Source organism: Oncorhynchus clarkii, chromosome 10, assembly GCF_045791955.1.
Source record: "Oncorhynchus clarkii lewisi isolate Uvic-CL-2024 chromosome 10, UVic_Ocla_1.0, whole genome shotgun sequence".
Lineage (NCBI taxonomy): Eukaryota > Metazoa > Chordata > Actinopteri > Salmoniformes > Salmonidae > Oncorhynchus > Oncorhynchus clarkii.
Genome location: NC_092156.1, coordinates 11,803,965 through 11,816,788, shown reverse-complemented (window position 1 = coordinate 11,816,788; position 12,824 = coordinate 11,803,965). Strand labels below are relative to the sequence as shown.

The window sequence follows — 12,824 nt, the reverse complement described above, 5'->3', positions numbered from 1 at the left end:
TGTGCTCAGGTACATGCAGTGTTTAAACTACTAGCACACAGCTCGGACACCCATGCATACGCCACAAGATCCATAATAAACCCCAGGAAGAGTAGCTGCTGCCTTGGCAGGAATTAATGGGGATCCCTAATAAACCCCAGGAAGAGTAGCTGCTGCCTTGGCAGGAACTAATGGGGATCCCTAATAAACCTCAGGAAGAGTAGCTGCTGCCTTGGCAGGAACTAATTGGGATCCCTATTAAATACAAATCTCAGTGCAATTAGCACTAGAGTCATGTCACTATTCTTTGCTACAGATATGTTCATGTCATCTTTACAATGTGACGAGATAGTCTAAACTCAGTCAGGAGACTCAGTTTACGAGAGCAAACTCTGAAACCATTGGCGTTTTATAGCCAGCTCTGAGGTCTCACTGCTGAGTCGAGAGCTTCTTTGATATGCTGAGGCATTCAGTATTTCTGAAAAAGTACCAGGTTACAGGGCCTCAGTTAAAAATGATTCAGACTGGCAAGCAACTGCAAATCCTACAGGTACGCCCCATGAAGGGCTCATGCTATTTACACAAGCATGGTCAATTTCTCTCTCTCCCTTCCTTCCTCTCTCTCTGTGAGAATGGTTGACACACAAACTGTGCAGAGGACATAGCTAAGGAAGGAGCCTTTAACACCTCATGCATTGTTTTTTAAAGATGCCCATACGCCTCCCTCTTTTTGTTAACGTGACTTGCCCTCTCTCTGTCCTCCTTCAGATCTGTCCACGGCCAAGAGGAAATTTGCAGAGTCTCTCAACGAGTTTAAGTTCCAGTGTATAGGAGATGCAGAAACGGATGACGAGATATGTATTGGTGAGCTCGCCCTGAGAAGCTTGTAGTTACACACTCAGCACCAGCATAAGCTCATCACCAGTGTCCAAATCGCGTAACAAAATGTGCTAGGGCAAAAACCAAAATGTGCACCATGGGGTGGCCCCGGGACAGAGTTTGAGAAACCCTGGTCTAGAGCAGGGATGGAACAATCAGTAGCTTGCTAGTTGAAAACACAACCTGCTCTAAAGCAAGCATGTCAACTAGGATTTCAAATGAATAACCTTGTTATGCAAAGTCACACTTGTTGAATGTTAGATTGTGTACAGTATGATCACTGGCTTATTATTTATTGTTAACCTCCCTCCCTCCCTCCCTCCCTCCCTCCCTCCCTCCCTCCCTCCCTCCCTCTCTCCACCCTGTCTGTCTGTCTGTCTGTCTGTCTGTCTGTCTGTCTGTCTGTCTGTCTCTAACCATCTACAGCAAAGTCTCTACAGGAGTTTGCTGGAGTGTTGCAGAACCTGGAGGATGAGAGGACACGGATGGTGAGTGTCAGATATACAGTGCATTCTGAAACTTTTCAGACCCATTGAATTTTGTTACGTTACAGCCTTATTCTAAAATTGATTAAAACATTTCCCCCTCAGCAATCTACACACAATACCCCATAATGACAAAGCTAAAACAGGTTTTAAGACATTTTTGCAAATGTATTATAAATAAAAAACAGAAATACCTTATTTACATAAGTATTCAGACCCTTTGCTATAAGACTCGAAATTGAGCTCAGGTGCATCCATTAAGCATCCTTGAGATGTTTCTACGACGTGATTGGGGTCCACCTGTGGTAAATTCAATTGATTGGACATGATTTGAAAAGGCACACACCTGTCTATATACGTTCCTACAGTTGACAGTGCATGTCAGAGCAAAAACCAAGCCATGAGGTCGAAGGATTTGTCCGTAGAGCTCCGAGACAGGATTGTGTTGAGGCACCGATCTGGGGAAGGGTACCAACAAATGTCTGCAGCATTGAAGGTCCCCAAGAACACAGTGGCCTCCATCATTCTTAAATGGGAGAAGTTTGAACCACCAAGACTCTTCCTGGAGCTGGTCGCCCAGCCAAACTGAGCAAATGGGGTAGAAGGGCCTTCGCCAGGGAGGTGACCAAGAACCCGATAGTCACTTTGACAGAGTTCTAGAGTTCCTCTGTGGAAATGGGAGAACCTTCCAGAAAGACAACCATCTCTGCAGCACTCCACCAATCAGGCCTTTATGGTAGAGTGGCCAGACGGAAGCCACTCCTCAGTAAAAGGCACATGACAGCCCACTTGGAGCTTTCCAAAATGCACCTAAAGACTCTCAGACCATGAGAAACTAGATGCTCTGGTCTGACGAAACCAAGATTGGCCTGAATGGAAACGTCACATCTGGAGGAATCCTGGCACCATCTACGGTAAAGCATGGTGGTGGCAGAATCATGCTGTGGGGATGTTTTTCAGTGGCAAGGACTGAGAGACTAGACAAGATTGTTGGAAAGATGAGCGGAGCAAAGTACAGAGAGGTAATTGATGAAAACCTGCTCAAGAGTGCTCAGGACCTCAGACTGGGGCGAAGGTTCACCTTCCAACAGGACAATGACACTAAGCACACAGCTAAGAAATACAATGCAAGAGTGGCTGCAGGAGTCTCTGAATGTCCTTGAGTCACCCAGCCAGAGCCCGGACTTGAACCTGATTTGAATATCTCTGGAGAGATCTGAAATTAGCTGTGCAGCAACACTCCCCATCCAACCTGACAGAGCTTAAAAATATCAGCAGAGGAGAATTTGAGAAACTCCCCAAATGCAGGTGTGCCGAGCTTGTAGCATCACCTGACAGAGCTGGAGAATCATACCCAAGAAGACTGGAGGCTGTAGTTACTGCTTCAACAAAGTACTGAGTAAAGGGTCTGAATACTTATGTAAATGTGATATTTCCGTTGTTAGTAAATTAGCACTCCTAAAAAACAGTTTTTGCTTTGTCATTATAGGGTATTATGTGTAAATTGATGAGGGAAAAAAACGATTTATTCAATTTTAGAATAAAGCTGTAATGTAACAAAATGTGGAAAAAGTCAAAGGGAGTGAGGTCCTGTGTGATCAGCTGTGTTGTGACTGATCGCTGCATCTCTGCTCAGATTGAAAATGCCAATGATGTGCTGATCATGCCGCTGGAGCGCTTCAGGAAGGAGCAGATCAGTGCTGCCAAGGTAAGGATATATTATGACTGGACCCCCTAGAAGGGTGAAATTGAGGCCCACAATAAGGGGCTTTACAGCATACTAATATTTATATTAGGCGGGACAGGCGGGAGGTGGGGGCACTCCGGTACAGTAGATGGCGCTAATGCACAATACCGTTGAATGCCAGCAGCCTATAAACCCCACAGAAGATGGGCACTGTTTTCCCGCAGTTCTGATAATAACTGCAAGGGCAGCTGTTCCGCAGACAGGATCGAAGGAAACTGTGCTAGTTTAGCCAGCTAGTCCTAAGGATTACTCTGATACATAGCAGGCGGGAGCGACACTGTGTGCTGGCTTGCTAACTAGCAAGCACTCTGTGTCGGTAACCATCAAGTACATGGTATTGCCCCAGCCTCCCACCTGCTGTGCTAGCGGGAGGCAGGAACAACTGGTAGACAGTGTCCTTTGGCCCTGCCTGTCGGGTAAGGTTTTCTCTTGTACACAGATGGCGGGAGGCAGGGGCGACCTCATGTGCTATCTAGCTAAATAGCAATGCATGAACCAATAGGATGCAAAGAGAGGGGGGGTGTTCATGAAGGACTTAATGGGATGCTCGAGGGGTGGCGTTCCTGCTGTGCAGGAATGCCCACATGCAGAAACGCCCCGAATTGCTGGTTGCAGTTGCACACTATTGGGGGGATCCCCCCACTAAAGGTCCTGTTAATCCTTACTATGGGGTCATTGTGTGATTTTACAATCCCTCGTAGATTATGAGGGGAATTATAGTCCTTATTGGGTCATGTAGCCATTTTATAATCCCTGTTTAGCCTTTGAAAGACAAAAAAACAACATATTTGTCTGTTACATTTGAACGTATCCACTGATTGTTAGGAAATGCACTGATCACTCAGATATGATCCGTTTCCCCTTCAGGTTGGCAGGTAACTGACTTTGTCCCGGTTGTGCCACTGCATACAGTTGAAGTTGGAAGTTTACATACACTTAGGTTGGAGTCATTAAAACTAGTTTTTTAACCACTCCACATATTTCTTGTTAACAAACTATAGTTTTGGCAAGTCGGTTAGGACATAATTTTTCCAACAATTGTTTACAGACAGATTATTTAATTTATAATTCTCTGTATCACAAGTTTAGAAGTTTACATACACTACGCTGACTGTGCCTTTAACTTCTTATGGATGCAGGGGCAGCATTGAGTAGCTTGGATGAAAGGTGCCCAGAGTAAACGGCCTGCTCCTCAGTCCCAGTTGCTAATACTGTATATGCATATTATTCGTATTGGATAGAAAACACTCGGAAGTTTCTAAAACTGTTTGAATGATGTATGTGAGTATAACAGAACTCATATGGCAGGCAAAACCCTGAGAAGAAATCCAAACAGGAAGTGGGAAATCTGAGGTTGGTCGATTTTCAACCCAGCCCCTATTGACGACACAGTGGGAAATTGGTTATGTTGCACTTCCTAAGGCTTCCACTAGATGTCAACCATCTTTAGAAACTTGAATGAGGCTTCTACAGTGTTGTGGAGCCGGATGGGAGCTGTTTGAGTCAGTGGTCTGGCAGAGAGCCAGGTCCTGGTCACGCGCATTTCACATGATAGCGACCTGCGTTCCATGGTATTTCTACAGACAATGGAATTCTCCAGTTGGAATGTTATTGAAGATTTATGATAACAACATCCTAAAGATTGATTCTATACTTAGTTTGACAAGTTTCTTTGACCTGTAATATAACTTTTTTAAGTTTTCGTGCGAAGTTCGGCTGGACCTGCACGAGCGTTTGGATTTGTGTACTAAATGCGCCAACAAAAGTAGCTACTTGGACATAAATAATGGATATTATCGAACAAATCAAGCATTTATTGTGGAACTAGGACTCCTGGGAGTGCATTCTGATGAAGATCGTCAATGGTAAGGGAACATTTATAATGTTATTTCTGATTTCTGTTGACTCCAACTTAGCCGATATATATATATTTTTCTGAGCACCGTCTCAGATTATTGCATGGTTAGCTTTTTCCGTAAAGTTATTTTGAAATCTGACACAGCGGTTGCATTAATGAGAGGTATATCTATATTTCCATGTCTAACAATTGTATTTATCAACATTTATAATGAGTATTTCTGTAAAATGGCTCTCTGCAATATCACCGGATGTTTTTGGAACTAGTGAACAATGCCAATGTATACTGAGATTATTTTATATAAATATGAACTTTATCAAACAAAACATACATGTATTGTGTAACATTAAGTCCTATGAGTGTCATCTGATGAAGATAATCAAAGGTTAGTGATTCATTTTATCTCTATTTGTGCTTTTTGTGACTTTTTGTGACTTTTCTGTGAGTTGGTGGTGACCTAACATAATCGTTTGTGGTGCTTTCGCTGTAAAGCCGATTTGAAATCGGACACTGTGGTGGGATTAACAACAAGATTACCTTTAAAACGGTATAAAATACATGTATGTTTGAGGAATTTTAATTCGATTTCTGTTGTTTTGAATTTGGCGCCCTGCACTTTCACTGGCTGTTGTCATATCGATCCCGTTAACGGAATTGCAGCCCTAAGAAGTTTAAACAGCTTTGAAAATTCCAGAAAATTATATAATGGCTTTAGAAGCTTTTGATAGGCTAATTCACATAATTTGAGTCAATTGGAGGTGTACCTGTGGATGTATTTCAAGGCCTGCCTTCAAACTCAGTTCCTCTTTGCTTGACATCATGGGAAAATCAAAAGAAATCGCCAAGACCTCAGAAAATAAATTGTAGACCTTCACAAGTCCAAACGCCTGAAGTTACCACGCTCATCTGTACAAACAATAGTACGCAAGTATAAACACCATGGGATCACACAGCCGTCATAATGCTCAGGAAGGAGACGCATTCTGTCTCCTAGAGATGAACGTACTTTGAAGCAAAATGTGCAAATCAATCCCAGAACAACAACAAAGGACCTTGTGACGATGCTGGAGGAAACAGGTACAAAAGTATCTATATCCATAGTAAAAACGAGTCCTATATCGACATAACCTGAAAGGCCGCTCAGTAAGGAAGTTCAGGCCTTGCTGAAAGGCCGCTCAGCCACTGCTCCAAAACCGCCATAAAAAAAGCCAGACTACGGTTTGCAACTGCACATGAGGACAAAGATTGTAATTTTTGGAGAAATGTCCTCTGGTCTGATGAAACAAAAATAGAACTGTTTGGCCATAATGACCATCGTTGTGTTTGGAGGAGAAAGGGGGAGGCTTTCAAGCCGAAGAACACCATCCCAACCGTGAAGCACGGGCTGACAGCATCATGTTGTGGGGGTGCTTTGCTGCAGGAGGGACTGGTGCACTTCACAAAATAAGGAAAATTATGTGGATATATTAAAGCAACATCTCAAGACATCAATCAGAAAATTAAAGCTTGGTCGCAAATGGGTCTTCCAAATGGACAATGACCCCAAGCACACTTCCAAAGTTGTGGCAAAATGGCTTAAGGACAACAAAGTCAAGGTATCGGAGTGGCCATCACAAGCCCTGACCTCAAACCTATAGAAAATCTGTGGGCAGAACTGAAAAAGCTGTGGGAGTAAGGAGGCCTACAAACCTGACTCAGTTACACCAGCTTTATCTGGAAGAATGTGTCAAAATTCACCCAACTTATTATAGGAAGCTTGTGAAGGGCTACCTGAAACGTTTGACGCTAGATAAACAATTTAAAGGCAATGCTACCAAATACTAATTGAGTGTATGCAAACTTCTGACCCACTGGGAACGTGATGAAAGAAATAAAAGCTGAGATAAATCATTCTGTCTACTATTATTCTGACATTTCACATTCTTAAAATAAAGTGGTGATCCTAACTGACCTAAGACAGAATGTTTACTAGGATTAAATGTCAGGATTTGTGAAAAACTGAGTTTAAATGTATTTGGCTAAGATGTATGTAAACTTCCGACTTCAACTGTATAAGTTATATGTTTGTAGGGTAGACTATGTAATGTATGCACTGCAGGGAGGAGCATCCCTCTATTAAATCACCATTGATGACCGCATTCAGAGATCTCCCTACACTACCTCAGTGTGTCTAAATTGCTCTTAGCTCTGCCTGCCAGAGCTGAGTGATAAGTATGTGATAAGACACTGCCTCCACCTGGCCAATAATGGTAATACATGAAGGGCTTTATCAGGATTTAGCTGGTTGATTGTTAATGAAGAAAGGTAACAGACATCATATTGAGAGTGATATTAAATTGATTTAACTTTGTGAATGTACTTCACACCATGAAGCCTAAGTTAGAAGGATGTGTATGTTAATTGAATGTTTGAAGAATAATTGAGTGTTTGAAGGATACTTTAACTCAAAAAGCCTACATTGAAACGTAGGTCAGTTCTATCCGGGATCCTTGGGAAGTCCCTACCCTAAACCCTAACCCTACCCTAACCTTAATCTTAACCATAACCTGTACTTAACCTTAACCATTCAACATTTCAACTTCAATGGGGGATAGGGATATCCCAAGGATCCCGGATAGCACGGCCTTGAAGCATGTCAAAAGTGTATAACAGCCATGATGCAGGTACATTTATTATGAAGGGTTAGAGCTAAAAGAATGACTTTAGTTTGCTATATTATGATGCTTCGAAGTGATGTGTTGAGCAGCTGTTGTGGTCATTCTTTTCTGTGAAGGGTTGATTGGTTCTACTTCCTGTGGAAACTGGCTGGTTTTGAAAAGCTGGGTCATGTGACTGGGTGGACAGGGATGATGACATCACTCAGTAGCAGGTGTGGACACAGTCAATGTGCCCCAGGGTGATGAGTACTGTACTGTGTGTTAGTACTGACACACCCTGTTATGTCTGTATGTCTGTCTGTGGATGACCTCAACACCAGAGGTTCAGTATAAAGTGGTCGATTGTTTTCCCACCAGCTGTGAGCTGTCTCTGTTGGTTTCAGCAGCCCTAGAGGACTTGTGATTTCAACCTGTGTCTCACAACATGTGCTTCCAGGTTTGTCGGTGAAGCTGAGCTCTGGACATACCAATAATACCCACGACTCTTGAAAAATTATGTTCTGTTGGAAGCTACACTCTCAGAAAAAGGGATCCAAAAGAGTTCTTCAGCTGTCCCCATAGGAGAACCATTTTGGTTCCAGGTAGAACCCTTTTGGGTTCCATGTAGAACCGTCTGTGGAAAGGATTCTAGATGGAACCAGAAAGGGTTCCACATGGAACCAAACGTGGTTCTTCAAAGGTTTGTCCTATTAGGACAGCTGAAGAATCCTTTCAGGTTCTAGATGGCACCCATTTATCTAAGAGTGTAGCAGTGATGATGCCAAAACAGAGATCTATTGCTGCTTTTCGACTGTAACACCAGTGTTACACTAGTGTATACACCCTTATGATATACTAGGGGCATTGTGTTTCCAAAGCTGGGGCTGACAGTGAGAACTTGTAAAAAGCAGAATTAACAACCCTGCATAATCAAAACGGTTGCTTTGTGAGAAGGTGTTAAGGTCCACAGTTAGCCATTGTTATGTAAATTTAAGCTGCAGTACCAGTGGCTTGGCTTTGGCCCCAAGTGAGACAAGTCCATCGGAGCCACGGGCCAGTAAAGCATGGGTGCTGGCCCGCGTAGATTGAAACAAAACAAGTCTGAGTCTTTTGGGTATAACACCAGGTTAAATCCTTTTTGGAAATGGGCCATATGTCTGATATAGTAGTCTCCTTAAAGAAAGAGGTCTTCTGACCTCAATTGGGCTTCCTGGTTAATTAAAAATAAACATTGCTGTGTGTGGTGTCCAGGACTTTAGAGGAAACAAAGTGAAGGTTGGTGACCTTTTTACTGATGTCTCACAGGAAGCCAAGAAGAAATATGACAAAGAGACGGAGAAGTACTGTGCTGTACTGGAGAAGCACCTGAGTCTATCAGCAAAGAAGAAAGAAGCACATCTCCATGAAGTAAGCACAACCTTTCCCTTGCTGCAGTAAGTCCATGTTTCCATGAAGTAAGCACAACCTTTCGCTTGCTGCAGTAGGTCCATGTTTCCATGAAGTAAGCCCACACCTTTCCCTTGCTGCAGTAGGTCCATGTTTCCATGAAGTAAGCACACACCTTTCCCTTGCTGCAGTAGGTCCATGTTTCCATGAAGTAAGCACACATATTTCGCTTGCTGCAGTAGGTCCATGTTTCCATGAAGTAAGCACACACCTTTCGCTTGCTGCAGTAGGTCCATGTTTCCATGAAGTAAGCACACACCTTTCGCTTGCTGCAGTAGGTCCATGTTTCCATGAAGTAAGCACACACCTTTCCCTTGCTGCAGTAGGTCCATGTTTCCATGAAGTAAGCACACACCTTTCCCTTGCTGCAGTAGGTCCATGTTTCCATGAAGTAAGCACACACATTTCGCTTGCTGCAGTAGGTCCATGTTTCCATGAAGTAAGCACACACCTTTCCCTTGCTGCAGTAGGTCCATGTTTCCATGAAGTAAGCACACACCTTTCCCTTGCTGCAGTAGGTCCATGTTTCCATGAAGTAAGCACACACCTTTCGCTTGCTGCAGTAGGTCCATGTTTCCATGAAGTAAGCACACACCTTTCGCTTGCTGCAGTAGGTCCATGTTTCCATGAAGTAAGCACACATCTTTCGCTTGCTGCAGTAGGTCCATGTTTCCATGAAGTAAGCACACACCTTTCGCTTGCTGCAGTAGGTCCATGTTTCCATGAAGTAAGCACACACCTTTCGCTTGCTGCAGTAGGTCCATGTTTCCATGAAGTAAGCACACACCTTTCGCTTGCTGCAGTAGGTCCATGTTTCCATGAAGTAAGCACACACCTTTCGCTTGCTGCAGTAGGTCCATGTTTCCATGAAGTAAGCACACACCTTTCGCTTGCTGCAGTAGGTCCATGTTTCCATGAAGTAAGCACACACCTTTCGCTTGCTGCAGTAGGTCCATGTTTCCATGAAGTAAGCACACACCTTTCGCTTGCTGCAGTAGGTCCATGTTTCCATGAAGTAAGCACACACCTTTCGCTTGCTGCAGTAGGTCCATGTTTCCATGAAGTAAGCACACATCTTTCGCTTGCTGCAGTAGGTCCATGTTTCCATGAAGTAAGCACACACATTTTGCTTGCTGCAGTAGGTCCATGTTTCCATGAAGTAAGCACACACCTTTCGCTTGCTGCAGTAGGTCCATGTTTCCATGAAGTAAGCACACACCTTTCGCTTGCTGCAGTAGGTCCATGTTTCCATGAAGTAAGCACACACCTTTCGCTTGCTGCAGTAGGTCCATGTTTCCATGAAGTAAGCACACACCTTTCCCTTGCTGCAGTAGGTCCATGTTTCCATGAAGTAAGCACACACCTTTCGCTTGCTGCAGTAGGTCCATGTTTCCATGAAGTAAGCACACACCTTTCGCTTGCTGCAGTAGGTCCATGTTTACCTTTAAGTGTTCATGTGTTTGTGAGTTGTCTCACTTCAATCCTGAGGTGATGTGTGTGTCCTGAACGTTAGTTCCAACAGAGTCACGTGTGTGTTGTGCAGGCAGACAGTCAGGTGGACCACGTGCGGCAGCATTTCTATGAGGTGTCTCTGGAGTATGTGTTCAAGGTGCAGGAAGTCCAGGAGAGGAAGATGTTTGACTTCGTAGAGCCGGTGAGTGAGAATGCCAACCGCCCTCAGCATCTGCTGTATTTTACTGTATACTGCTTAGGGTTGCATAACTCAAGTACCTTTCCCAAAACGTCCAGATTTTCCAGAAATCCTTTTTGAAAGACGTATTTTCTGCTTATTCCCTCCTGAACCTTCCAACCAGGATTTCTGGAAAACCTGGGAATTTGGGGAAAGGTACTGGAGTTTTGCAACCCTACGATTGTGACTGTTCTACTGTTAATGTTCTACTGTTACTGTTCTACTGTTACTGTACTACTGTTACTATACTACTGTTACTGTTACTGTTCTACTGTTACTATACTACTGTTACTGTACTACTGTTACTATACTAATGTTACTGTTCTACTGGTACTGTACTACTGTTACTATACTACTGTTACTGTACTACTGTTACTATACTACTGTTACTGTTACTGTTCTACTGTTACTGTTCTACTGTTACTATACTACTGTTACTGTTCTACTGTTACTGTTCTACTGTTACTATACTACTGTTACTGTTCTACTGTTACTGTTCTACTGTTACTATACTACTGTTACTATACTACTGTTCCTGTTACCGTTATACTGTTACTATACCACTGTTACTGTTATTCTGTTACTATACTACTGTTACTGTTCTACTGTTACTGTTACTGTTCTACTGTTACTATACTACTGTTACTGTTACTGTTACTGTTATACTGTTACTATACTACTGTTACTGTTACTGTTACTGTTATACTGTTACTATACTACTGTTACTCTTATACTGTTACTATACTACTGTTACTGTTACTGTTCTACTGTTACTGTTCTACTGTTACTGTTCTACTGTTACTGTACTACTGTTACTATACTACTGTTACTGTACTACTGTTACTATACTACTGTTACTGTTACTGTTCTACTGTTACTGTTCTAATGTTACTATACTACTGTTACTGTTCTACTTTTACTGTTCTACTGTTACTATACTACTGTTACTGTTCTACTGTTACTGTTCTACTGTTACTATACTACTGTTACTGTTCTACTGCTACTATACTACTGTTACTGTACTACTGTTACTATACTACTGTTACTGTTCTACTGTTACTGTTCTACTGTTACTATTCTACTGTTACTGTTCTACTGTTACTGTTCTACTGTTACTATACTACTGTTACTGTTCTACTGTTACTATTCTACTGTTACTGTTCTACTGTTACTGTTCTACTGTTACTATACTACTGTTACTGTTACTGTTATACTATTACTATACTACTGTTACTGTTATACTGTTACTATACTACTGTTACTGTTCTACTGTTACTGTTCTACTGTTACTATACTACTGTTACTGTTACTGTTCTACTGTTACTGTTCTACTGTTACTGTACTACTGTTATTGTACTACTGTTACTGTTCTACTGTTACTGTTCTACTGTTACTGTTCTACCGTTACTGTACTACTGTTACTGTTCTACTGTTACTGTTCTACTGTTACTATACTACTGTTACTGTTCTACTGTTACTATACTACTGTTACTGTTCTACTGTTACTATACTACTGTTATTGTTATTGTTCTACTGTTACTATACTACTGTTACTGTTCTACTGTTATTATACTACTGTTACTGTTACTGTAATACTGTTACTATACTACTGTTACTGTTATACTGTTACTATACTACTGTTACTGTTCTACTGTTACTGTACTACTGTTTCTGTTCTACTGTTACTGTTCTACTGTTACTGTACTACTGTTACTGTTCTACTGTTACTGTTCTACTGTTACTATACTACTGTTACTGTTCTACTGTTACTGTACTACTGTTACTGTTCTACTGTTACTGTTCTACTGTTACTGTACTACTGTCACTGTACTATTGTTACTGCTGTTACTACACTATTGTTACTGTACTATTGTTACTGTACTACTGCTACTGTACTATTGTTACTGTACTACTGCTACTGTACTATTGTTACTACTGTTACTTTACTACGGTGATTACTGTTTTTCTACTACTGTTACTGTACTATTGTTACTGTACTATTGTTACTGTACTATTGTTACTGTACTACTACTACTGTACTATTGTTACTGTACTACTGCTACTGCACTAATGTTACTGTACTACTGCTACTGTACTATTGTTA

General features: G+C 42.0%; 1 protein-coding gene across 1 annotated transcript in view; it reads left to right on the top strand.

Annotated features, from left to right (window-relative positions):
• The window catches only part of LOC139418009 (rho GTPase-activating protein 26-like), a 156,401-nt gene that overhangs the window by 46,654 nt on the left and 96,923 nt on the right, over positions 1-12,824 (top strand). The window contains exons 2-6 of the mRNA XM_071167087.1: positions 748-843; positions 1,285-1,346; positions 2,980-3,051; positions 8,890-8,991; positions 10,574-10,684. Of these exons, the coding sequence (XP_071023188.1) occupies positions 748-843; positions 1,285-1,346; positions 2,980-3,051; positions 8,890-8,991; positions 10,574-10,684 (443 nt within the window). The remainder of the gene's footprint in view (positions 1-747; positions 844-1,284; positions 1,347-2,979; positions 3,052-8,889; positions 8,992-10,573; positions 10,685-12,824) is intronic.